The sequence below is a fragment of the Salvelinus alpinus genome, chromosome 38 (assembly GCF_045679555.1).
Source record: "Salvelinus alpinus chromosome 38, SLU_Salpinus.1, whole genome shotgun sequence".
In the NCBI taxonomy this organism is placed as follows: domain Eukaryota; kingdom Metazoa; phylum Chordata; class Actinopteri; order Salmoniformes; family Salmonidae; genus Salvelinus; species Salvelinus alpinus.
The window spans coordinates 10,459,199-10,487,151 of record NC_092123.1 but is presented as its reverse complement, the minus strand read 5'-3'; the positions used below and the strand labels follow the sequence as shown (position 1 = coordinate 10,487,151).

At 43.5% G+C, this 27,953-nt stretch overlaps 2 protein-coding genes across 4 annotated transcripts in view; one reads left to right on the top strand and one right to left on the bottom strand.

The window, feature by feature from the left end:
- Positions 1-21,692, top strand: part of LOC139566290 (transmembrane protein 163a) — a 64,919-nt gene extending 43,227 nt beyond the window's left edge. For all 3 annotated transcript variants that reach the window (XM_071387370.1, XM_071387369.1, XM_071387371.1), the window contains exons 6-8: positions 3,697-3,808; positions 11,590-11,731; positions 16,299-21,692. In XM_071387370.1, coding sequence (XP_071243471.1) covers positions 3,697-3,808; positions 11,590-11,731; positions 16,299-16,359 — 315 coding nt within the window. In that variant the 3' untranslated portion in view covers positions 16,360-21,692. The remainder of the gene's footprint in view (positions 1-3,696; positions 3,809-11,589; positions 11,732-16,298) is intronic.
- A 793-nt stretch (positions 21,693-22,485) lies between these two features.
- Positions 22,486-27,953, bottom strand: part of LOC139566288 (alpha-1,6-mannosylglycoprotein 6-beta-N-acetylglucosaminyltransferase A-like) — a 124,271-nt gene continuing 118,803 nt past the window's right edge. The window contains exons 16-17 of the mRNA XM_071387367.1: positions 26,764-26,921; positions 22,486-25,950 (exon numbers count right to left, since the gene is read on the bottom strand). Coding sequence (XP_071243468.1) covers positions 25,752-25,950; positions 26,764-26,921 — 357 coding nt within the window. The 3' untranslated portion in view covers positions 22,486-25,751. The remainder of the gene's footprint in view (positions 25,951-26,763; positions 26,922-27,953) is intronic.

Here is a 27,953-nt window from a genome sequence, read left to right as displayed (position 1 = left end):
TACACAGACAAAGAGACAACAACTGCGATTGGACAATAAAGGTAACAGGTTCGAGCTCGCTGTAGGCAGGGTTACATAGTGTAGGCCCTTGTATTTGTAGTTAAAAAGATACTCACACAGTATGTCATCACTATTGTTTTGATTGATTCATTCCAGTCAATCATTTTATATTAAAAAGGCCTAGTTAGCCGAGCCACCTAAAGTTCGAATATAAACCGAAGTTTATCACATTCACATTTCCCCAGAACACAAATAAATGGGCCTATTTAAGGCTATAAAAACATGACGTTATGTTTCCCCAAGGCCAGGCCCAGATGGGATCAGAGCGCATAGGCTCCTCTAGGCTTGCTGTAGCTGTGGTTATTGTCAGTAGACTACAGTCAGACGGAAGCGCAGACGTTGTGCATGTTGACAAATCAAGAGGCATTTTATTTTATATATATTTTTTGGTTGCTGGTATGGGCTTCCATATAAAACAGCTTGTTGCAGTGAATTCACTTAAACCCATGTTTTCAGTTGCAATTTGCTTTTACACGTGTAATGATTTGCATAATATTAAGCCCGGTTTGTTGTAATGTTGAAAGGTAGGCCCTACTGTGCTTTTAAATTCGTATGAGAGGGTTAATCGTTCATTTTTGATATGCTATCACTACTTGATGAAGACATGCTATTAGCAACTCTGTGTCTTGAAGTTAAATGTAATGTACAGTAGCCTACAGACGAGAAAATAAACCTTTTAATTATCTGCGCATGTTTATGAATTGAAGAGTGTAATATGGTTTGGTTGCATTATTCAACAGTGTAGCTAATATGTTTTAGGAAAAAAATGTCTGTCGTTGTTGATTAGTTTGTGGTTACTGGCTAGTGGCTACTGTGATATTTACGGTCAATTTGAAGGTAAGGCAAGTATGTAATGTGAAATGAAAAGTAGAATTCTGGTTCGCCACCCCGCTCCTCAGACTCTCCTTCATATCTCGTAGTGAGAATAGGGCCTGAGTTGTTCCGAAACAGGTGTATTAAAATTCAGTTTAAGAGGAGACACCTTCTACATGGGATTGGACACACCTTCTGTATTAGCTGGATAGATTTACCATTGTAAGACAAATCTTCAGGAGAAGGGTAGAAAATTGAGATGCAGCCTATGAGATGTGAATTCGATTCCTCACAGAAAAACCTGGACTGTCAACTGTAAATGTCAGGCACTGTGTTTGAATGTTGAGTGTGTCTCTCTGGGTGCATTCCAAACAACCCCCTATTCCCTACTACATAGTGCACTACTTTTGACCAGAGCCATATGGACCCTGGTCAAAAGTAGTGCACTAGATGTGTAAAAGGGTGCCATTTGCGACGCAACCTGTGAATTAGAGAGAGAGAGAGAGAGTGACTCACCCTCCTCCATACAGCCCTGATCTCTGCTTAGCCATCTCCCATCTCATCTCCTCAGAGGGCTTTTAAATGCCATGTGCTTCGTTCAACCCAAGCACCTCAGTGCTAAGAATTTTCAATATTAAAAGGAGTGTCAGAAGAAGTCATTGGGGGAGCAGGTCTTCCCTAGCCTGATTCCAGGTCTCTTTGTGCTGTATAGCTAGCTTCTACGGCCATAGAAGATCAAATAGATCTGGGACCAGGCTAGGAATTTTTGAAGACTTCCCATAAAAGAGATTTGAAAGGGTGCGCACTGTGCAGCATAGTAGGATTTAGGTCAATTCAGTTCTCAATTCTATAAATTCAGGAAGTGAAATGATTCAATTCATGATTTTTAAAATCCCCATAGAAAACAATGGCATGTTTTAGTATATCTCATGTAAACAATTCACTTTATAGACCTTGTATACTATACTTATAGCTAACTACGTATATTCACTCAGGGGCGCAACAATGGTTTTAGAAGTGGAGGCGGACAAACACAAATCATTTCTAATCTAAAGCTAATTTCCTGCATATTACAGTATTATAGTGTGAGAACAAAAAGTTGAAATGAATTAGCTAGGGAAACTGACAGATCAATACATGGCTATACAGACTCACATTGCGGTGAAAAAAAAGTCTGAATATCAGTATTTATTTGCTTGGCCACTGGTTTTATCTTGATTGGTTCTGGTCCAATGTGAGTGAGACAAAAATAATAGCTAGTGTGCTAGCTAGCTAACCCTTGGCTAGCTCTCTGCCACAGAAAGAGTGCAACACACATACACTGACACCAACTCCCATGGTCCTAAAGCCAGTCTTTCAGTTTGCTTTCACACAGCCTGCCTGCTCCGTGTCATCTGCATAGTCCTAAAGAACACTGGTCCTTCTTCTTTTATCACAGTGCATTGATAAAACTAGGAAAGGAATTTTAGAACGTGAGGGGGTCATGACCTTCCCCGTCCATAGTGAATGTTGCGCCCCTGCACTAACATCTCAGTAATATATAACAAACTGTTACTTAGGAATATACCATGTGTTTACTGGGCTTACAGGTTTCACTGTCCTTCTACTTAATTGTAGTCTATCTCTTGCTGTTCTTCGTTGCCTGTTTAAAACACTTTGAGTCCCACCATCCTGCCGGCAGGTTTTAGGGCTTGTAAACATTGTAAACATTGTGTGTTTGAGCTACAGACTGCTGGGTTGTTGCATTTGATTGGTCTATTTCTTCTGCATCATGATACCAACCATAAGTGTGTGATTAACGGAGGCTGAGCTAGAACAGGGGCTGAGCTAGAACGGGGGCTGAGCTAGAACGGAGGCTGAGCTGGAACGGAGGCTGAGCTAGAACGGAGGCTGAGCTAGAACGGAGACTGAGCTAGAACGGAGGCTGAGCTAGAACGGGGGCTGAGCTAGAACGGAGGCTGAGCTAGAACGGAGACTGAGCTAGAACGGGGGCTGAGCTAGAACGGGGGTTGAGCTAGAACGGGGCTGATCTAGAACGGAGGCTGAGCTAGAACGGAGGCTGAGCTAGAGCGTTGTATGTGAGACAAGGGCGGATCCCGAAAACGGTTATTCTAACAAAAACGTCTGGTTTGACCTTCAAACTATTATGACCCATATATGAAAAACTGAGACTCTCACGAAGATGCACATTTGCTCTGGGGAAACAGGCCACACAAGTCGTTAGAAGGTAAGGGGTTCTTCTACATAGAAGATCATAGGAAATCCCAGGACAAAGTGGGATAATACTGTAATAAGCTTACATTGTTGCTGTCACAAACTCCAAACTCCACACAGTTGTCACTGACTAGTTGGATATTAATTTCCCACTGAGCAGACAGTTCCTGTACTTACAGCATTCTTATAAATTAGTTTTATATCAGGTTTTTGCTTGGCAACCTAATTTTGTAGTTGTTGACATTTTTCAATGAAACTCCTAATTGAAACTGTTGTACTGAAAAGAAAATGGTAAAACACTTCAATGTGAGGCTAAATATGAGGGCAGAGCAAGCAGATTGGTGAAAGTGGTGCATTCTTTCACTGGGGGATTTAATGGGACTGATGAGGTTGTTAACCGTGCAGAAATGCAGGTTTTCATGCCTTCAAGGCCATAGTGCAATATTTATTCTACAGCGGAGGCACTCTGCAACACTTACCCACTCTCTCTCTCTCCATCTCTCTCTCGATCTCTCTCTCTTTTTTCTTTCTCTCTCTTTCCCTCTTCATCACCTCTCTCTCTCAATCCCCCCTCTCCTCCACTCTCCTCTACTTCTCTCTCTCTATCAGGATGACTTCCTCTTCAGTGTGTCCATCGTCAGTGGCGTGTTGTGTATCATTCTGGCCGTGTTCAAGTTCATGCTGGGCAGGGTGCTCACCAGCAGAGCCCTCATCACAGACGGTAGGTACCTAACTCGGTGTGTAGTTGCTCCAAGACACTGATCTTGGGTCAGTTTCTTTAATTTTTCCAACTTGGATTGGGAGGAGGAGAAGGTGATCCTTGATCTGTAGCAACGCATACTTCTGCCTGATCTAGGCCACTCCCACTTGAGTTCAGGCCAGTTAGAGAATTGGGGGAAGGGTGGAGCACGAGGGTGAAAAACTCCATAGGGAATCATTGAGACAAATGAAAAGGGGAAAAGGTATGGTGTATAGGAGGCTATGGCTGTGTCTGAAATGGCGCCCTATTTCCATAGTGCACGAAGAGGGAAGGTGATTGGCTTAAAAACACCATCATGAAATCTGTGGAATATATTGGGAACTACTAGTTGCAGTATTTCGTTTTGTTTTGTTGTGTTATTTCTTACATTATTAGCCCAGAACATTTTTTGTGTTATTACATACAGCCGGAAATAACTTTTGGATATCAGAGCGGCAGTAGCTCACCAGCATAACGACCATGAATACGACTTTCCCGAGTTGGATCCTTTGTTCGTACCCTCCGCTACCGGTGGAGAAGAGGTATTCAGAGTGGACTTCTAGTCCTACTCAGGAGGCGTGCACACTATTACTCGCTAATGTTCGGTCTCTGGACAATACGGTGGACGAGCTCAGGGCGAGGATCTCCTTTCAGAGAGACAACAGGGACTGTAACATACTCTGTTTCACGGAATCATGGCTCCCTCCGGATACACTGTCCATACAACCAGCTTTGTTCTCAGTACATCACGCAGACAGGAATAAAGAATTCTCCGGGAAGAAGAAAGGCAGTGTGTATGTTTCATGATTAACTACTCATGATGTGATTGTGATAATGTACAGAAACTCAAGTCCTTTTGTTCACCTGACCTAGAAAATCTCACAATCTAATGCGTATTACCTCTCCAGAGAATTATCTTCGGTTCTAGTCACAGCCGTGTATATTCACCCTCAAGCCGATACCACGATAACAATCAATGAACTACACTGGACTTTGTAAAAAACTGGAAGCCACATATCCTGAGGCCGCATTTATTGTAGCTGGGGATTTTAATAAAGCATATTTGAGGAAAAGGCTACCGAAGTTCTATCAACAAGTTTCATCCAAATCCAAGATGGCAGCTCAGTAGGACGTGTATATCTGTCGTTTGTCTTATCCCGTGTCTTATCCCTTGCAAATAGCCGGTCTTATTCGTATATATCTTAATCTCACTTTCTATATACGAACTAAATATACTTTCCTGTAACCCGCCTCACCCAATGTGGTACGGATCTGCTATTTTTATTGCTTATAACTGGAACTTCCATCAGGAGCTAGCCAGCTAACTAGCTACTAGTCTTTCTAAGCCACGGCTAGCGGTCCTCGCCTTTTCCCCCCCGGCATCAGCCAGCCTTAGCTCGGACAACACCTGCCAGTCTTGCACAGCGCGATATCAACCCAGAACATATCGGACTGCTTCTCTCTACCATATCATCGGATTCCTGCCTCTCTGGATCATTACACTGGATCATTACTCCTGATCATCGCAGCTAGCTAGCTGCAAACAAGTGGCTACTGTTAGCTAACGCCTCTGTCCCGAAGCAAGCACCAGCTAGCCTTGAGCTAGCCTCGAGCTAGACCCATATACCAGCTAATTATAGGGCTACAATACCTACTTTGCCAATTGGCCTGGACCCTTTATTGTTGACACGGAGCCCCGCCGATCCATCATGACTGGACTGCCGACGTGATGGCCCGATGTGGTCTCAACAGGCTATTCTGTTACGATATCGCCGCTGAACCATCTACTAGCCCGGCCCGCTAGCTTTTTCTGAACGCTGTGTCCCCTGCTCGCCCAGCGAAGTTGTTACTACCGAACAGCACTCGGACTAACCTATTGCTACTCTCCTTGGACTGTTTCAATAACACGGTACCTCATTTTGTTTACCTGTCGGCCCCAGCCTCAAACTCAGGTCCTGTATGTACCTAACTGACCCGCTCTGCCCATTCATCGCCATTTACACGTTGTTGTCTTAGCTCTCCTGATCAACACCTGTGATTGCTTTATGCCTCTCTTTAATGTCAATATGCCTTCACTGTAGAGCCCTCAGTCCCGCTCAAAATGCCTTCTTCCTACCCCACACACATGCGGAGACCTCATCTACGTTAATTGATGCCTTCAGAGACTAAACTTCTCTCATCGTCACGCAACACATAGGTTTACCTACACTGTACTCACATCGTACCATACCCTTGTCTGTACATTATGCCTTGAATCTATTCTACCACACACAGAAATCTGCTCATTTTATTCTCTGTCCCCAATGCACTAGACGACCAGTTCTTATAGCCTTTAGCCGTACCCTTATCCTACTCCTCCTCTGTTCCTCTGGTGATGTAGAGGTTAACCCAGGCCCTGTAGCCCTCAGTTCCACTCCTATTCCCCAGGCGCTATCATTTGTTGACTTCTGTAACCGTGAAAGCCTTGGTTTCATGAATGTTAACATCAGAAGCCTCCTCCCTAAGTTTGTTTGTAGACGACACAACAGTAGTAGGCCTGATTACCAACAATGACGAGACAGCCTACAGGGAGAAGGTCAGTGCCCTGGTGGAGTGGTGCCAGGAAAATAACCTCTCCCTCAACGTCAACAAAATGAAGCAGCTGATCATGGACTTCAGGAAACAGCAGAGGGAGCACGCCCCTATCCACATCAACAGGACCGCAGTGGAGAAGGTGAAAAGCTTCAAGTTCCTCGGCGTACACATCACTGACAATCTGAAATGGTCCACCCACACAAACAGTGTGGTGAAGAAGCCTCAGGAGGCTGAAGAAATTTGTCTTGGCCCCTAAGACCCTCACAAACTTTTACACATGCACAATTGAGAGCATCCTGTCGGGCTGTATCACCGCCCCGCAACCGCAGGGCTTTCCAGAGGGTGGTGCAGTCAGCCCAACCGGGGGCACACTGCCTGCCCTCCAGGACACCTACAGCACCCGATGTCACTGGAAGGCCAAAAAGATAATCAAGGACAACAACCACCCGAGCCACTGCCTGTTCACCCCGCTATCATCCAGAAGGCGAGGTCAGTACAGGTGCTTCAAAGCTGGGACCGAGAGACTGAAAAACAGCTTCTATCTCAAGGCCATATATAGCCATCATTTACATTTAAGTCATTTAGCAGACGCTCTTATCCAGAGCGACTTACAAATTGGAAAGTTCATACATATTCATCCTGGTCCCCCCGTGGGGAATGAACCCACAACCCTGGCGTTGCAAGCGCCATGCTCTACCAACTGAGCCACACGGGACACACGGGACACGGGACTGAGCCACACGAGCCACACGGGACCATCACTAGCCGGCTACCACCCGGTTACTCAACCCTGCATCTTAGAGGCTGCAGCCTTATATACATAAACATAGAATCACTGGTCGCTTAAATAATGGAACACTAGTCACATCAATAATGTTTACAACCTGCTTTACTCATTTCATATGTATATACTGTGTTCTATTCTTTTAGATTCATTTTTATTGTTGTGAATTGTTAGATACTAGTGCAGTGTTGGCGCTAGGAACACAAGCATTTCGCTACACCCGCAATATCATCTGCTAAATATGTGTATGTGACCAATAGTTTGATTTGATTTGATAAATGCAACTTGCAACAATTTCAACGATTTTACTGAATTACAGTTCATATAAGGAAATCAGTCAAATGAAATAAATAAATTAGGCCCTAATCTATGGATTTCTCATGACTGGGCAGGGGCGCAGCCAGGTGTTGGCCAATCAGAATGAATTTTCACCCACAAAAGGGCTTTATTACAGACAGAAATACTGCTCAGTTTCATCAGCTGTCAGGGTGGCTGTTCTCAGACGATCCTGCAGGTTAAGAAGCCAGATGTGGATGTCCTGGGCTGGCGTGGTTACACATGGTCTGTGGTTGTGAGGCCGGTTGGACGTACTGCCAAATTGTCCAAAAGGACGTTGGAGGCAGCTTATTTAGAGAAATTAACATGGAATTCTCTGGCAACAGCTCTGGTGGACATTCCTACAATCAGCATGCCAATTGCATGCTCCCTCAAAATTTGAGACATCTGTGGCATTGTGTTTTGTGACAAAACTGCACATTTTAGAGTGGCCTTTTTTTGTCCCCAGCACAAGGTGCACCTGTGTGATGATCATGCTGTTTAATCAGCTTCTTGATATGCCACACCTGTCAGGTGGATGGATTATCTTGGCAAAGGAGAAATGCTCACTAACAGGGATGTAAACAAATTTGTGCACAACATTTTAGAGAAATAAGCTTTTTGTGCGTATGGAACATTTCTGGGATCTTGTATTTCAGCTCATGAAACATGGGACCAACACTTTACATGTTGCGTTTATATTTTTGTTCAGTATAATTACAAATAATTTGAAGACTGCAAATTGACCACAAGAAGCACAAACAGATATAACTAAAACATAATAATTTCAAACATTGCTTACATTTGTATACAATCATAAATAGATTTATATTATGGGTGGGAATACTTTGGAACAAAATTAAAATCACTTGGAGCTGATTTGCGGGTGTTTTAACAGTATTTTATGTCCAACAATAATAATTCAAATGTAAAATATAGGGAATAGTGTGTCATTTCAGATGGATCCATATGAATGCTTCACTTGTATCACTTCACTTGTATCTGTCATTTTGTAAGAACACGGATAAGCACTCCCTTTCATATTTTTAGAGCCGGTAGGTGCTGGGATTCGTACCCACACAGACAGTAGAATCGCCCGGTATCCTCAGGTACTGGGCCGTACATCGATTTCCTTCTACACTTGAGAAAGTTGTTCACTACTTAGGAGTCTTTATGGACGACTCCGTAGCTCCTGAGCTCTTAAAATGTCCCCTTCTCGTTTCAATAAGAGATTTGTGGCAGACAGGCTGGCGTCAAACCAGTTTGAAAGGTCAGCTTTGGATGGAGACACTCGCTCATTAAAGTGTGTGTGTGTGTGAGGTTCATTAAATTGTATGTGACAGCTAGCAGAATAGGAGTTAATTACCCACCAGATTTTCCTCTCGCAGCGTGTCATTAAACAAGCCTTCCAAGGGGCAATCTGTGATTGCTACATACATATTTGGACTTCTAAATGAATGATATATACTGATATATATATTGATTCTTGAAGAATATAACTTATAAATGCTTCATAAGCAGTTCAACTGTCACACTGCATGAGAACACAAAATATAAGCTTGTTTTAAACAATGTCATTGTAAACATACACTGTATAGCCTCAGTGTAATTTTGGTCTCATGGATGGTCAGTCCTCGCAGCTGCTTACCATAACAGTGGCGGGGTGTCCCTTTGTTGTTGTTTGAACTGCAGATTGCCCCTAGGAATGCAGCGCCGTAGATTATATTCTTTACTGGGGTAATTGACGTGCCCAGTCTGGTTATATAATAGATAATCTAGATAATCTGGACCCTTTCTTTCTAAAACTATCTGCTGAAATTGTTGCCACCCCTATTACTAGCCTTTTCAACCTCTCTTTCGTGTCGTCTGAGATTCCCAAAGATTGGAAAGCAGCTGCGGTTATCCCCCTCTTCAAAGGGGGGGGACACTCTTGACCCTAACAGCTACAGACCTATATCTATCCTACCTTGCCTTTCTAAGGTCTTCGAAAGCCAAGTCAACAAACAGATTACCGACCATTTCGAATCCCACCATACCTTCTCCGCTATGCAATCTGGTTTCAGAGCTGGTCATGGGTGCACCTCAGCCACGCTCAAGGTCATAAACGATATCTTAACCGCCATCGATAGGAAACAGTACTGTGCAGCCGTATTCATTGACCTGGCCAAGGCTTTTGACTCTGTCAATCACCACATCCTCATCGGCAGACTCGACAGCCTTGGTTTCTCTAATGATTGCCTCGCCTGGTTCACCAACTACTTCTCTGATCGAGTTCAGTGTGTCAAATCGGAGGGTCTGTTGTCCGGGCCTCTGGCAGTCTCTATGGGGGTGCTACAGGGTTCAATTCTTGGACCGACTCTCTTCTCTGTATACATCAATGATGTCGCTCTTGCTGCTGGTGATTCTCTGATCCACCTCTACGCAGACGACACTATTCTGTATACTTCTGGCCCTTCTTTTGACACTGTGTTAACAACCCTCCAGGCGAGCTTCAATGCCGTACAGCTCTCCTTCCGTGGCCTCCAATTGCTCTTAAATACAAGTAAAACTAAATGCATGCTCTTCAACCGATCGCTGCCTGCACCTGCCCGCCTGTCCAACATCACTACTCTGGACGGCTCTGACTTAGAATATGTGGACAACTACAAATACCTAGGTGTCTGGTTAGACTGTAAACTCTCCTTCCAGACTCACATCAAACATCTCCAATCCAAAGTTAAATCTAGAATTGGCTTCCTATTCCGCAACAAAGCATCCTTCACTCATGCTGCCAAACATACCCTTGTAAAACTGACCATCCTACCAATCCTCGACTTCAGTGATGTCATTTACAAAATAGCCTCCAAAACCCTACTCAATAAATTGGATGCAGTCTATCACAGTGCCATCCGTTTTGTCACCAAAGCCCCATATACTACCCACCACTGCGACCTGTACACTCTCGTTGGCTGGCCCTCGCTTCATACTCGTCGCCAAACCCACTGGCTCCAGGTCATCTACAAGACCCTGCTAGGTAAAGTCCCCCCTTATCTCAGCTCGCTGGTCACCATAGCAGCACCTACCTGTAGCACGCGCTCCAGCAGGTATATCTCTCTGGTCACCCCCAAAACCAATTCTTCCTTTGGCCGCCTCTCCTTCCAGTTCTCTGCTGCCAATGACTGGAACGAACTACAAAAATCTCTGAAACTGGAAACACTTATCTCCCTCAATAGCTTTAAGCACCAGCTGTCAGAGCAGCTCATAGATTACTGCACCTGTACATAGCCCATCTATAATTTAGCCCAAACAACTACCTTTTTACCTACTGTATTTATTTTGCTCCTTTGCACCCCATTATTTCTATCTCTACTTTACACTTTCTTCCACTGCAAACCAACCATTCCAGTGTTTTTTTTACTTGCTATATTGTATTTACTTCGCCACCATGGCCTTTTTTATATTTTTATTTATTTATATATATATATTATATATTTTGTTTGCCTTCACCTCCTTTATCTCACCTCACTTGCTCACATTGTATATAGACTTATTTTTCACTGTATTATTGACTGTATGTTTGTTTTACTCCATGTGTAACTATGTGTTGTTGTATGTGTCGAACTGCTTTGCTTTATCTTGGCCAGGTCGCAATTGTAAATGAGAACGTGTTCTCAATTTGCCTACCTGGTTAAATAAAGGTGAAATAAAAAATAAATAAATAAAAAATATCAAACGTACAGTATGTAAAAGACTGGCAGAGGTCCTCGTCAGTCGGTGTGTTTTTGACGTGCAGAGGAGCCAGTAAGTGGGCTCTTATACAGTAGGAATCGAATGAGGAGAGAGACAATAGAAAAGGATTCAAAGTCGTCTCTCTGTTGGTCCGTGTCTGTCTGTCTTATGGACTTTTTGGATAAAGACTGTGGCAGACTACATGTAATTTCATGAGATATATGTACATACATGTGTTCATTATTGTTGTTCATGTTCAAGCTATTCCTATATAGTTTGTTGGAATCAAATGAATTTCCCTATGTGAGATAATACACTTCACTAAACTGTTTGTCTACCTGTCTGTCTACCTGTCTGTCTACCTGTCTTGTCCGATCTACAGGTTTCAACTCCCTGGTGGGCGGAGTCATGGGCTTCTCCATCCTAATCAGTGCTGAGGTGTTCAAGCACGATCCCAAAGTGTGGTACCTGGACGGGTCCATAGGGGTCCTGATAGGCCTCATCATCCTGGCCTACGGAGTCAAGTGAGTGGGTACATTGTGTCGAGCCCTCAAGCTCAACTCTGGACCTCGAAGCCAGTTCCACTTCATGTTGTCATTGTTCCCCTCTAATCGGGAACTGATTTAGACCAGGGACACCAGGTGGGTACAATTAATTATCAGGTAGGACAGAAAACCATCAGGCTCCGGACCTGGTAGGGTAAGAGTTGAGTACCCCTGGTGTAGGGGGAAGCTGCCTTTAAACACTGATCTTGGGTCAGTTATGCCTGGTAAGGGTTAAGGTTAGGATTCAGGGAGGGGAAGCTAATCCTAGATCTGTATGTAGAAGAAACATAATATTCAATCACTGTTACACACATGTACATAGTTATGTTCCCTGATAAACACACTTATTTAAGTATCAGAAATATTGTCTTTTGAATTGTAACCATTCAGAAGGCCCTTGGAGTAGAAACTTCCATTGTACATACCAGTGGGTGCGCACGTTTCACATTGCCCGGTGCTCCAGTGGGTGGAGATTTCACCATTTTATGACCAATGGAATGATGCAAAACGAACATGGCCAGTGTTTCGCTTAGATTGTTTTCCATGTGGGGCCAAAAGCAACATTCATACACCAAAACAGTCAATACGCTTGTAAACATTAGTGGAGCCACTTTTGGTGCTAACTAACTATAAAAAAGGTTAATTGTTTCCCCCACAGTAAGTCAAGTTAGTTAGCTAGCTACAATTATTTACAGTTAGTTAGCTAGCTACAATTATTTACAGTTAGTTAGCAACTGCTCCTAAACTATTTTTTGCCTGTAGTGTCAATAACATGCTTCCAAAAATAGAAAGGTATTGTAACATTTGACAGATTTTGACCTAATTCACTCTCCTTTTCCCCCCGACTGTCCAGAGAATAGTCATGTCAAAGTATGTAGAGGAAAAATTCACGCAGAAGTAATGAATGTAGAACCACAGCGCAGCAAAGAAATAGAGCTTTCCTTGCATGATCCCAGTGATGGTGACCCTCAGCTGACTGCAGTCGGGGAGAGGAGAAGGTGCTGCCGCTCTTTCATGCTTTTCGTGTTTCTTCCCAGGTAGCGCACCGTAGCACATCGCAACCAAACCATCAGACAGACACAAAAGAAATGTATACATTCGTTTCAAAACAAGACATTTGGAGGACCAGAAGCAGGGCCATTTGTTGACGTACAGTATAAGTGCTGTTAGTCTCTCCTGATGAATCTTGAGAGAAAAAAAACTGTCGTTGAAAGTTCAACAGCGAAGTCAAACCAACTGAACAACACCCTGTGGATAAATATGGCCCAGTAGATGATGATGTTGATGTTCCTCTTCACCCAGGCGAAGAGAGCTCTCTGGGCAGTGATGATCTGGGTGTAGAAGAAGCAATGAATCCAAATAGAGTTTGACATGCTGCCGGATACAGTGTACCTCACTATCAGATAAAAGGTAAAGATGAGCTCTAGCTGCGAACTTCAATTACAATACCAGAAACTAGGTACTGTAGACTGTGGTGAATCACACCATAGATCCCACTAGTATCTTCACAGGCTGTTTCAGTCTCTCTCTGCCTCGCGGTGGATGGAGCATGCAGGACAAAACTGGAACTGCCTTTCTTACAAGACAGAGGATCTCTTGTAGTGATATCTTCTCTGACAGCGTCCAGGTGCTCAAACGCTGGACACGCTGCCAGAGCCAGGGATTTCAGGTGTCGCTCAGGTATTAACTATTGGAAATATGCAGGAAAACACATTTGAGCATATTTACATTGACCGAGAAGAAACTAATGAGCTGTAGAAAACTAAAAGAGAAACTATGGAAATATAGAACGTTGCATAAGCGTCACGCTAATATGCTATCATTGGAGGAAGAGAGGGATTCAAATGTCCCCTGGCAGCACTACTGGTGAACTATAATAACAATAATGAAATATTCTTGAAAAACTCTGTTTATGGCGGTATCTGTCAGGATGAAATGGTATATCAGCTTCCATATCGGTTTTGGATGATCCTGGCTTAAGAATCGTCATCACTATTGAACCACCTTAAATTAGCTATCCCATCTTTTTTTCTTTTTTTATTGGGTGCAATTGTGAACAAAAGCAATATCAGACAACATCCAATTGACATAATCATTGGTTTACTGCAGCTCAAGGACTCCATCCTACAAGGCACGTGGGTAAGTTAGGAGATAGGCATCTGCTGGGCGTTTGACGGCCTGAAGAACAGTGCAGTGTCAGTGATTTCAGCAACAAAGTCTTCTGTGACGTAGTTCCATATTCAAACAGCAGATTGTGTCCAGGGAATTTGCAGCTCCTCCAGACAGGGAGTTGACGTGCTTCCACCATTTCCTACTGGTTATGGTCTTATCAGTAAGCTCCTTATTGAGTTTGACGTTGCTGTTCCTTCTAGCCTGCTTCTCAGCCTGGTTGTAGGAGTAGTGTCTTGCTTGGGCATATTTTAAATGGTTGTTAGCAGTGTTGTTTTTCTTAAGCTGGCGGAAGAGGTCTCGCTTCTTCCTCGTCGTTCTCCTGTACTTCTTGTCAAACCATGCCTTATCTCCAGACTTTTAGGTGACAATTTTGCTGGGCATGTATAGATATATATAGCTATATGTATAGGTAAATCATTACAGATTATGTTTGTGACCTAAAAACATATCCTTATAATCTTTATCTTTGCATACGAATAACTGTTCAACTGAAGAACTTTAAAGATTGAAAAACAAATAGGTACAGGAGAGTACATGCCTGGGGTATGGAAAACCCTGTCAATGTGCCACAACCTGTTTGCATCTCAGATACAGACGGAAAACACAGCAAAACTCATTCATTTTGTGTTTGACTCAATAGTACAGGAGAAGGCACCTCATAGCCTTCATTATGGACATCCGACCCATATTAAATGAATCCAGATGAAGGTTTATAAAACAAGAATTTTACATTGGATTTCATGAACATCAACTAATCGTGGATTACGAGGTTAGTCAGGCCTATGGTCAAGCCTGTGATTCATCCACCGTAGTCCAGGAATATTTTAGGTGACAAACTCTTTTAGGCAATGCATAATGGTAGGGGGAAAACATGTTATACCCACTATCAGTGTTTCCCCCTATATTAAGTTAGCAGTGGCGGGCCGCCGCTTCTAAATCGTGGCAGCCACTACGAAAAATGAATCTTATTTTATTTTGGAAAATAATTTTTGTGATGGTAAAATGTTTTCAGTGTAAACTTAAACGATTTAAACCAGATATAAAGTATTTAAAAAGATAATGGCACTATATACACTGAGTGTACCAAACATTAAAAACACCTGCTCTTTCCATGACATAGAATCCAGGTGAAAACTATGATCCATTATTGATGTCACGTGTTAAATCCACTCCAATCAGCGTAGATGAAGGGAAGAAGATAGGTTAAAGAAGACATTTTAAGCCATTAGACAATTGAGAGATGGATTGTGCCATTCAGTGTGAATGGGCAAGACAAAAGAGCTAAGTGCCTTTGAACGGAGTATGGTAGTAGTTTGTGGTTTGTGTCAAGAACTGCAACGCTGCTGGGTTTTTCAGGCTCAACAGTCTCCCGTGTCTCAAGAAGGCTCCATCACGCAAAGGACATCCAGCCAACTTGACACAACTGTGGGAAGCATTGGAGTCAACATGGGCCAGCATCCCTGTGGAACGCTTTAGACACCTTGTAGAGTCCATGCTCCAACGAGCCGAGGCTGTTCTGAGAGCAAAATGGCGGGATGCAACTCAATACTAGGAAGGTGTTCCTAATGTTTAGTATAGTCCGTGTGTTTTTAAATATGATCATCTTTGAGAAGTAACAACCACCAAATGAAAAACCAGACAGTCAGGGAGAATCTAAAATTCCAAACATTTCATGGAATGGGGCACCCATTGATTTTGTTATGTTTGAGTCACTCAGATAGCATAAACCATGGCAAAATGTGTAGAATTGCATGGAATTATCTTTAAAATTGACATTTTTTTCTCTCAGTCCCTTGACATAACGTGTAGAATTGCAGGAAACTAACTTTAAAACTGTAAAATGTTCTCTCCGCCCCATTGCAAAATGTGTAGAATTGCAGAAAATTAGCTTTAAAACAGCAAAATTTGGTCTCTGTGGCCAAGAGGAGGGCCTCAAAGAAATGTGGTCACATACGGCGCCATTGGAGACTCCCACTACCACAACCCCCCCCCCTTACGCCAACTTTTCCATCGCTGCTGAAGAAACACTGCACTACACTGGCAGTGCAGCCTTTTACGAGGCTTGGCAGTGTTCTGTCCCAGGGAGCATTCCAATCATGAAAGAGACTCGGGGAAGAAAGAAATCCAAACATGACACCACAGGGTGCATCAACAAATGCATCAACAGAAGCAGCTGCAGTGGTTACATAAATGTACTCAAATAATCCGACGTGATAGATTCAGTTACTCAACACATTCTGAACTTTCACTACAAGGAACGACGGTTTTCACTAATGTAATATTGGCAATGAAATGTGGTTGCATCTGTCCCTGTGTGTGTGTGCCTGTGTATGTTAGCGATTTCATTAATATGAATGTCTCTTTCCTGTCACAGGCTGCTGGTTGATATGGTCCCTCGAGTGCGACAGACGAGGAACTACGAGCGCTTCGAGTGACAGAAGACCACGGAAGGACAGCGAGGGCTCAGTGGGGGATGGGTTCTAGGTTATATACAGTATGTGTACGTCCAGTGTCTGTTCTAGGATATGTATATCTACGCCCAGTCCCTATCCAGCTCAGCTCCATCCTTCCTGGTAGATCTCTCCAGTCACCATGACAAACCTATTGATTGATTTAGACCTCACGGTGCCAGCCCAGTGGCATTTTAGGTTAGACCCAAGTGGTCCATTCTGCAGCGTTCCCCCTGTCTCTCTCTGACTCCGAACCTGATCCATCCATAGGAGTCATTACGAAGTCAAAGAGAAGACGGAGGAGGTTTCCCTCGATGTTTCTCCTCCTCCTCTGCCGAAGCAGGGGGAGGCGGAGGGACAGACCGAAGAACGTGGGCTGCTGAGTCGTCAGGAAATGATGCCGCTGCCGCTACAAAGGCACTGCACATTGTCCACTGATTACAGTCTGGTGTTCATATCTCTATCTCCCCTTGGACAAGATGGCTGATTCAGATATGCGTCTCAGTCCATATGGGATTTCAATGGTTTCTAATAGGCTTTTTCTTTTGTTCAGGCTGTGTCCCCAATGACACCCTGTTGCCTTTATAGTGCACTACTTTTGACCAGGGCCCATAAAAAGTGCACTATGTAGGAAATAGGGTGGCATTTGGCACACACACACACACACACAGCCTATTTCTGTTCATGACGCCACTGCTCAAAGTAGATGTGCTGCGTTTATGTAGTCATGATGTAGTAACAGGTAAAGTATATTTTAGGGTGGTAGTTGCTAGGGCATGTTTGCTAAAAACAAATCAGCAGGGAAAATGGATTTCTGAGATGCCCATTGTATTATCAATTGTAGACACAAGAGTATAGTATAGCAGTACAGTATGTGCAATAACAACGTGACTTATCAATGGCTTGTATCCCAAATGGCACCCTAATCCCTACATAGTCACTATGGGTCCTGGTCAAAAGTAGTGCACTATAGGGAATAGGGTGCTATTTGGGACAAAACCTGTATCATTTGATTAGTGAATATGAAAGCACAAATGTCCCTGTCACCAACTCATGTATGGAATCTGTGTTTGCTGTATTGCTTAAGAGGGTCACATTAAGGGGTGTTGAATAAAAGCCTGTGGCAGACCATCAACAGACAACATGACTGGAGCCAAAGACTCTAGCCAGAGATTACTACGCTGGAATTAAAACAAGTCTTTTTCTGTGCACTACAGCCAAGTCTGTTGGCTAGAGCACAACAGGTCATCCCTTTTTAGGCCATTCCCCCTTCCTTATCTAATTCCTTAACCAAATCTGATGGGGGAAATACGGTCGTCCTGGCGAGTAAATATACCATATATAATTATATTGTTTAAAGCTTTCACAATCTGCCATGCTGGATGTAGTTGTATATGTAGGATATACACTACATGACCAAAAGTATGTGGACACCTGCTCGTCGAACATCTCATTCCAAAATCATGGGCATTAATATGGAGTTGGTCCCCCCTTTGCTGCTATAACAGCCTCCACTCTTCTGGGAAGCCTTTCCACTAGATGTTGGAACATTGCTGAGGGGACTTGCTTCCATTCAGCCACAAGAGCATTAGTCAGGTCAGGCACTGATGTTGAGCGATTAGGCCTGGGTCGCAGTTTGTATTCCAATTCATCCCAAGGGTGTTACATGGGGTTGAGGTCAGGGCTCTGTGCAGGCCAGTCAAGTTCTTACACACCGATCTCGACAAACCATTTCTGTATTGTGCACGGGAGCATTGTCATGCTGAAACAGGAAAGGGACTTCCCCAAACTGTTACCACAAAGTTGGAAGCACAGAATCGTCTAGAATGTCATTGTATGCTGAAGATTTCCCTTCACTGGAACTAAGAGGCCTAGCCCGAACCATGAAAAACAGCCCAAGATCATTATTCCCCCTCCACCAAACTTTACAGTTGGCACTATGCATTCGGGCAGGTAGCGTTCTCCTGGCATCCGCCGAATCCAGATTTGTCTGTCGGACTGCCAGATGGTAATGCGTGATTCATTACTCCAGAAAACGCGTTTCCACTGCTCCAGAGTCCAATGGCGGCGAGCTTTACACCACTCCAGCCGACGTTTGGCAATGTGCATGGTGATCTTAGGCTTGTGTGCGCGGCTGCTCGGCGATGGAAACCCAGTTCATGAAGCTCCCGACAAACAGTTATTGTGCTGACGTTGCTTCCAAAGGCAGTTTGGAACTCGGTAGTGAGTGTTGCAATCGAGGACAGCACATTGCCATTGTTTCTCCTAGTCATTTCGTCTTCACAAATCAGCACTTACAGCTGACCGGGGTAGTTCCAGCAGGGCAGAAGTTTGAAGCACTGACTTGTTGGAAAGGTGGCATCCTATGACGGTGCCACGTTGAAAGTCACTGAGCTCTTCAGTAAGGCCATTCTACTGCCAAGGAGATTGCATGGCTGTGTGCTCTATGTTATACACCTGTCAGCAACAGGTGTGGCTGAAATAGCCGAATCCACTAATTTGAAGGGGTGTCCACATGCTTTTGTATATATAGTGTATGTGGTTTGCAAAATGAAAATAATCCACATAAATCATTGTTATGTGAATTACATGAATACAATGTTGACATTATACATGCATGCAGTGTTGACATACAGCAATACAATGTTGACCCATTGCGCAAGGAGTGAGCTTAAGGGCTCTATTCAATCTGAATCGCGGAAGTTCAGCAGTACAGCATGATTGAAGGCAATGTTCCCGGGTTGGCGGAGACTGCATTCACGGTAAACACTGCAGATGTAGACTCAATAGGAAATTACCTTGAAATCAGCAATGCTTCAGGATACAGATTTGAATAGAGCCCTAAAGGAAGATGATTGAAATCAAGCCTCCAAGCTGTGTATACTGATTCAGTCTTTCAGAATACTGTACCAATGAAAGTTGTCAATAAGACATTAGTTGTTATAGTGCACTATAATACAAATACATTTTTGTACTTATAGAAAGGGATTTTTGTTTACAGGTGGGACGGGTCATTGCACTCACTCCAAATGGCTTTTTAGACCAGGATTCAATCCGAGGCTCGTTATAGAGCAGTGCACTGGACAGCCAAAAATGCACTTTTTAAAGTTAACTCACACTTGAGCCGACATTCGCAGCATTTGCCATAAATGCTATCTCCACGAACGCCGGGGAAATTGCCTTTAAAAGGGGCATTGTTGCATGTCAACTGTGCTGCACTATAACACGCTCTGGATTGAATCCTGGCTTTACTCTAATTCTTACCAACAACTTTTGTACATAGCAATGAATTCTTGTACATATTGTAATATAAATTGATATGTTTACATTGGTATTGCCAATTTAAGCAGAAACTAGACTTGCTAGATAATCGGTTGCGGTGTTGTTCTGTATTAAGAGTGCTTAAGCTAAAAGTCAATAGTTGTCTTCTTAAAGGAAAGTGTCATTTGACGTACTAAGTTCAGGATCTAGGATGTGTTTCAATGTACTTCGATAATGTGATTGAGCAAGAGTTGCACCACTGTAAACTTTTGTTTTCTGTGACTGTTTTCAGTCAAAAAGGATGGATACTACCGCCACCCCCTAACTTTATGGCTGTCGGCAAGCGCAACACTAAGGCTGCGTTCCAGGCTGACTACATTGCAGAAGCAGATCTAAGAACGCCTAACCCTAATATCACTTTACCACATCACATGATGAATTCATCTGATACCCGACTCTGCAGCCGATGACGTGGCACACAACCATTGGTTGATCCAATGCATGTCTGCAATGTAGTCGGCCTGGAACGTGACAGGCTCCTTGGAGCACCATGGCTCTTAGCCCAAAGGCCAGCAGGTGGCGATATTGAGTGGTTTCATCTACCTTCCAAACGCATTGTAACGCATCCCCCGTGGACGGTTCGTACCTAAAACATCCTCTATTCAGGCTGCAAAGGTGTCAATTTCCTCCTTCACTATATTTAATGGTGAAAAAGTGGGGGGAAAATGTACTTTATGAAATACCATTTTCTACCATCATGCTAGAGTGGCTAATGCTACTTCATGATGTTTCTCCATGCGTTCAGCCAGGGGTAAACAACAGACTGCTGCAACATGCAGCCGGCAACACACTCGTATAACTCGTGGACCGCTTCATACCTGAAACATTCTCCATTCAGGCTGCAATGGCGTCAATTTCACCATATTTGATGGTGAGAGGGCAACAAAAATGCCTAGGAATGGTAGTCCCGGATGTTGAGTATCGTGTTCAGCCAATCAGTTTGCAGCAGTCTGTTGTTCACCCCTGGCTGAACGCAGGGAGCAACATCATGAAGAAGCATTAGCCTGAATAAAGAACGTTTGAGGTACGAAACCGCCCACGGGGGATACGCAGTTTCTCTGGACTCCAGCAAGGTTTCGTTTCAAGGTCTGACCCACTGGGCAAAGACATCAATTCAACGCTTATTCCACGTTAGTTCAACGTAATAAACAAAGTTGATTCAACCAGTGTGTGCCCAGTGGGGAGGCACTTTTTGTCACATTCCTGAAGCCCAAGAAACAAACACTTAGCTTCCTAGTACATATGGCAATGAAAAATGTTTATGAATGACTTTTAGGAGGGTTACTGTCAAAAGTATGTGTTAAATAAAAGTAGACCGATGTCAGGCACATGGTCCCTCAGAGCTTGTGGGCCCCATGCCTTGCGGGGGCTGCGGGGTGTCTGGTAGACCAGTGGATACTGGCTGCAAACAATGCTCTTGGACAGTAAGATGAAATGACTCAATATCAACATCTGCCCGGCCTTTGGGCTACATGGCTCGCTGGTCTCGGACACCAATCAAAGACAGTGAGGTATCAAAGGATGCATATCATTTATTAGCAGATGGAAATGTCATCCTTTCCAAGCCACAATTGCACTGCACAGAAACAGCCTTAACCATTGAGCCGGGGCACATTCTGTAAGTAAACTGCTCAGAACATTGCAGAAAGAAATGTAATGAATAGAGCTGACATGATGTGTAATTTTACAAGACAGAAAATCATTTCTGCTTCTACAAAATGCATTTCTATGATAATTACATATTAGTATGAATATTGTATAACATTGCACACATCTGAACAGACCCCAGAATTCTGGAAATGAGAATATAAACGTTGAAAGTTTACTTGCAGGGAATTGCTCTTGTAAACAAATGCTGTTGTTTGTGATTGTCTACTTAATGTCTAGCATAGTTGGTAATGCGTTCACAGAAATTCAGTATTTATGGTTCATATGAGGTCTATGCTTGCTGCAGTATGTACTCTATATTATTTACACATTAAACTCACTGTAACGTGTGTGTTATGTGTGTTATCTAATGTGTTAGGGGTGTTTCTACACATCTGAGAGAACTTTACTTTTTGGGAGAACGGGGTTGCGTTCAGCAGGGACCAAATGTAAGAAAACGGACGGAAACTGGGAGTGACTACCAGAACTTGGCCAATAAGAAACACAACTTTTTGTTTTCAATTGGAAAACATTTAAAAATGTTTTCATTTGGATGACTTAAAGAACACGAACCAGGAATATATATCCAGGAATATATATATTTTTTAAGTACTGCAAAACTGTTTATTTGAGCTCCTACTTTGAACAGTAATCACACAAAACTTGGGTGGATTCAATCCGTATTGCCGAAGTTCAGCCATATAGCTTTCTTGAAATGTAAAGGTAATTTCCCATTGGGCCGACATACTGTATGCAGCAGCGTTTACCGTGAATGCAGTCTCCACTAATTCGGGAACATTGCCTTTAAATGTCAATCAGCCAACAACGTGGAACTTCAGCGCTACGGATTGAATCGAACCCTCAAATGATTTGGTTTGTAATGTATGCACAATGTGGTTCAGTGGTCTCAAAGTTTTTGAGATGGCAGCAGTTAAGATTTGCATAGGCTTTACACAATCAACTGTTAGGAAAACATTTCAACAGAAAGGCGGACTACTCCCGTTCGCAAACAGACAAGCACAGCTGAGCCTCAGGACAATGTAGGCCACTCAGTCATGAAGTGCGTAGTTTTATGTGTGAATGTAAATTCTATGCCTGTAGTATAAACAATGTACATTTCGATAAAACACACAAGACAGACCATTTTGTCACAGAAAAAGGTTTATTGAAAAATAAAGTTATATCCCCCTTAATTGTCAGCAACTGTGAAAACAAAATGTTTCTTTTTTTGTACGGTCATAATTTAGTCCCAGAACAATCGTTGCTTTAGCTTTTCCATGATAGCTTAAAACAAGGTTGAGATTGAAAAAGAAAAGTCATAATGGATACACACATGAATGCAAATGCAGATTTGACAACGGAGACATTCGATGTTGGGTTAAAGAGACTTAAGGAAATGTTCTCATGCCCATAACACATCTTCCTTTCAGCTATCGTTTTGAGTTCAAACCAATTTAAAAGAAGACAATTACAGAGGCTATTTGTATTCGTTCTCAAGACCCCTCATGTATACATAACAACCAATGAAAGCAAGGAAACAGTTGACAACGTACTCAAAATTAAGCCTGACTCTAATACGAGTAGAACAAGGCCACTGCCACAAAGAAGCAGATGCTTTCATATGCTGCATTTTACCCCACTAAAAGCCTTCGGTAAACATGTCCACAACAGCATTAAGAGACATTTGTTTTAACCATCACCACCAAGTCCAACACATACAATTACTGTTCACCTTTACAGTAAATGTTATAAGAAACATCCTTCTAGCAAACTATGTGATCTCAACTAACAATTCTCTCTGGCACTAGGTCCGGTAGATGTATTGGGCAGGTACGATAAGCGGAGTCTAGTAATAACCATCAAAAGGCACGTCATGTACTTTTTAAAACGGTAGCTTGGCTGCAGATCGTAGACACAAACGTAATAAAAACCGATCTGGACAGTACGGAGAAAGAAAAGCTAGTCATAAAACGTAAGTGACCATCTAAAAAGACAACGTATCTATATTTACAAAATGGTTTGCATTAAGATCTGAAAATGAAAAAAAAACACGAGGTTCTTGCTGGCATTTACAATAAAAAATGTCAAATGTGTGCGCTGCTTTTGTCCCGATGTCGTCATCATCATCACCACGAAAGCACAGTGATGAGAGGAGAGAGACGTCTACGTCCCTACTGTCCAGTCCAACACATTTCATCAGTGTCGAAGTGGACGGTCTCAAGGCGTGTCTGAAATGACACCGTATTCCTTTTGCAGCCATGTTGCCAAAGCGTTTGGATATGATCTTTGTCATTTCTCATTCTCTCTCATCACTGTTGCTGGAGGTTGGAGTCAGACTGGACAAACGACTCCCGTCTCATCCGTCCACTTGAATGTACACACGTTATATTATTTCTTCCATAAATAAAATGACCCTCTGTAAAAAGAAAACTCCTTTTCTATAAATAAAAAGAAACAGTTCAGCAAACACAGAGAAAGATCTGTATACAAAATACATTTAAAAAATAATTTAAAACCCATATGAAGAATACAGTATTAGTCATATATTTTGTTAAACTTCAGTAAATAGGTTAACGTAGTGCATTATTTCCATTCACAACAAGGACTACTAATTCAAGCTTTTATTGACGCGTAAAATAAAATAAAAAATTGGCAGGCAAATTAGGATCCTAAACGATCTCCAAATGAAGGAAACAAGTAAAGTTGCAGGTGTGTGTGTTGCTCTGTCAAGAGCTATAACTTACAGTACATCCATAGAAATTATGTTTGTGTGTGTATCTTTCGGTCTACTGTATACATAAAGATTTAAATATCTATAATACAAATGTTCATGATCAATATATCTCTTTAGAATTTAGAATATTTTCCCCCGATAAATCTATTGTGGTCAAGGCAATGGTCCTATGTGATACCGGTGATTGAGCGGGGTGATGTTTGATCTGACAGGGGGCCCTTTCCCACTACAGCTGTGATGGTGTTCTACTCACTATGTCATCTATGTCACACAGACTCCCCGTCACATGCAGCATGTGACTGATCTGACCTGATAATCCATTTTTTTAACATTTGATTGAAATTGATCAACGACAAATTATTATTTTCATTAGCTACTGGCAATTATTTTGCACACACCTCTTTTCCCCAGCACATCCCAACCGGTCAGTCAGGTGTGTGTGGCTGTGAATGTGTGCAAGTCAAAAACGCAGCTTCTAATCTGTACATTGGGAACATGAGGGTCAATCTACCATGCAGGGCTACAGAGGAGCCATGGTGGACGGTGTGTGTGTGTAAGGTGTAGCTGAATGACCACGAGGGACAATGCCTCAGGATTGAAAGTGATTTGCGATTTGGAACATTTAAAAATCAACATTATATCTACATCTGACCCGCTCCCCTGTCCAGACGCGACTATGGGGAGCGGTACAGTTACAGTGTAAAACTGGCTCTGCCTCTTCTTCTTCTTCACTCCCCTAGGTACAGATCTAGGATCAGCTTCCACTCCCCCAATCGTAACCATAAATAAGGGAAATGCAAAACTGACCATAGATCAGGGTCTATGGGCAACTTTCCATTGGAGCATACCCTTCAGAATACATGCCCTGTGCATTGCTTCATCCTAAGTAGTACGCTAGTGTGGACATTGAAACAGAGCCTTATTGCCTGGGACGGCCCCTTATGGGTCTCCAGTGCAAACCTACATAGCTAAAAGAGTTCAAAGATAAAAAGGGACAGGGGGCAGAAAGGAAAGCATGCCGAGTGTGGCGACACACCAGCCCGTTGGTCCCACGATGCGACTGCAAGCTTGGAGAGATACAGTGGGTGGATTCACTGGGCCACCGGCTGCAGTACCACCCACTGCAACACATCCTAGGGGCAGTAGGGAGCTCTGTTGCCATGCACTCTGCCTCAAATATACAGCGACTCCCATTGATTCAAGTAATTCAGGCCGATGCGCAATGTCTCTTTTTTCTGTACACTCCTTTCCTCCTGCCCCGTGCCTTACTGAAAACTGTTTCATTGACATTCCTAGTTCCCAGAATATGTATATAGCTCACTGGCCTCTTTCTGTCCACCATTTGAATTTCCACAGTTTGCTGCCGATGCTGTGTCTGTCTGACAAGCTGATCAAAATGCCTTAAAGGTCAAAGTTCAGGCGATTAAAAACAGACATAAATAATACAGATGTCTCCTGGTTGTCTGGTTCCCAGGCTGCTCTTCCTCCCTCCAGAGGCCTGGCTGTGGGAGGAGTTAGGCTGCAGGACTGCAGGTGTGGAGCCAGGGGGAGCAGTCAAGCCATCTGAGTGGTTAGAGCTAGAGGTCCCCAACCCCATTCCCTGCAGCGCTCTGGAAGGAGACGGGGTCCAATCCACTCCAGTTCGATCCTCTCCACACACCCAGACAGACAGGGGCTATAGGCAGCCTTTGCACAGCGCCACCTGGCCCTTCATGTAGTCCCGGCAGGGGCAGACGCGTTTGAGGGAGGGGTGGGCGCCGGCGCAGCTGAACAGCAGCAGGTCTGACTGGAAGACGCAGTGGTGACGTGCGTCGCTGTACGCAGGCACCACCGTGTCGCCCGACGACTCCACCGTCTGGCAGTCCATGCCGAACCTTAGACAGAAAATGCTAAATATGAAATTCTACTTTCTTGTTCACACAGGGAAATGAATGATGCTGCCGGGAGTACATAAGACAGACAAGTAAAAATGTATCTGTACATACACATCAGGGATATCATATAGACAGACAGAAAGAGACAGATGGACAGACACTGTCAGACAGGCAAGCAGGTAGAAAGACAGGCAGACACAGTCAGGACAGACAGACAGATTGAGCATCACTGTGTCTGCTACGATGCACTGCAGATCAAAGAGAAAATTCCTTCACATGATCCCCATTTTTATTTTTTATTTTTAAATAAAAATGGAACCTTTATTTAACTAGGCAAGTCCGTTAAGAACAAATTTTTATTTACAATGACGGCCTACCCCGGCCAAACCCGGACAATGCTGGGCCAATTATGCGCCGCCCTATGGGACTCCCAACCACGGCCGGATGTGACACAGCCTGGATACAGCCTGATACAGCAATTACATTGAGTCCTGACATCTCGATAACCATTCCCTGCTGACACTGATGAGTGAGTTTAATTTGAAATGTCTTAAGTTGACATTTGACAACTGCAATAAATGACATTTCCCTCTGATATCTGTCTATCATTTTGTCTCTGAAACGTCATAAAGGGAATAACTTGTGTGCGACCTCTAGTGAGCCAAATTCAGCACAGCAGCAGACAGGTATTGAATGTCTATTTATGCTATACTGCCATCTGTTGGGTAGAAAGCAAAATGCATGTGTCAGACGTGCATTTGTGTGTGTGTGTGTGCGTACGGGTTAAGGTGTACTGTAGGTGCACACACTAACCGGGCCAGGTCCTTGTCCTTGTTGAGGTGCTGGAAGAAGGAGGGCTCGCAGATGAGCTGCTCCTCCTGACACACCTGCTTACAGGAGCTCCCCGGCTCAGCCAGCTTCACCTGCAGAGCACTGAGGGGAGGCCACATCACCTGGCCATGGCAGAAATCCTAGAGGGAGAGGGAGGGAGGGTGAATGGGGGAGATGGGAGAGAGACAGGGAGGGAGGAAAGAGGGGACAGGGAGAGAGAACACTGGAGAGTTATATTAAAGTCATTTCTACAAGAAGGAGTGAATGAAAGATAGAACGTGGAACAGTGGCATTAACAAATGGCAACAGCTCATATTGTGGCTGTACTGTAGCCACATTGTTGTAGCAATATCCGTCTATAGGACAGACGGCACACCATTGACAGCTTGTTTGTTCACCGTGTGTAAAGTGACATTTCTCCTGAGACCTATTTCCCAGGGCTGGCATAGGACCCTTTTGGGAGATGACAAGTGTGCATAGGGACGTCTCTTCATGCAGACAGGCTCAATCAAATGTCAGCAGTTGTCACAAAGTGCAGCAGGACAGACGCAGGGGGAGAGAGGGCGGGAGACACCGAGAGAGCAACGGACACAGAGCCAAGTCTGTCACCCCTCCAACTTTACAACTCTGCTAAAAAGATACATTCAGAACCTAATCTGTTCACAGTCGATGAAGAGAGAAGCAGCTGCATGCTGTCATCGGTAGCTACAAAGTCAACACCAAGATAAGGACCTTAGAGAAAGATGATATACCCTACAAGACAGGAGATATAGTATGCATGGGCATGACAAATAGAGAGGTGGTAGGAGAAGGAGAGGCCATTTGGGCTCTAACCTGAAACAGGACGGAGTTCCTTTGTTCAGTGAAAATGCACTGTAGAATATTCCAGAGGCTCTGATACCCTTTCCACACTAAGATACTAAAATGGACAATAGTGAAAGAAAGTAAAGCTCAGTTCGTTAATAGGGAGCCGAGCTGGCCCGTTAACATATCTGGGCCTGTAATCAAGAAGCGTCTCAGAGTAGGAATACTGATCTAGGATCAGGTCACCCCTCTTATTTATGATGCCGTAAAACTGATCCTAGCACTCCTACTCTGAGATACTTTGTTAATACGGGCCCTGGCGCCAGTCCGCCTAAGCAATCAGAGAGGCATAGTTAGCTAGCCTTTCC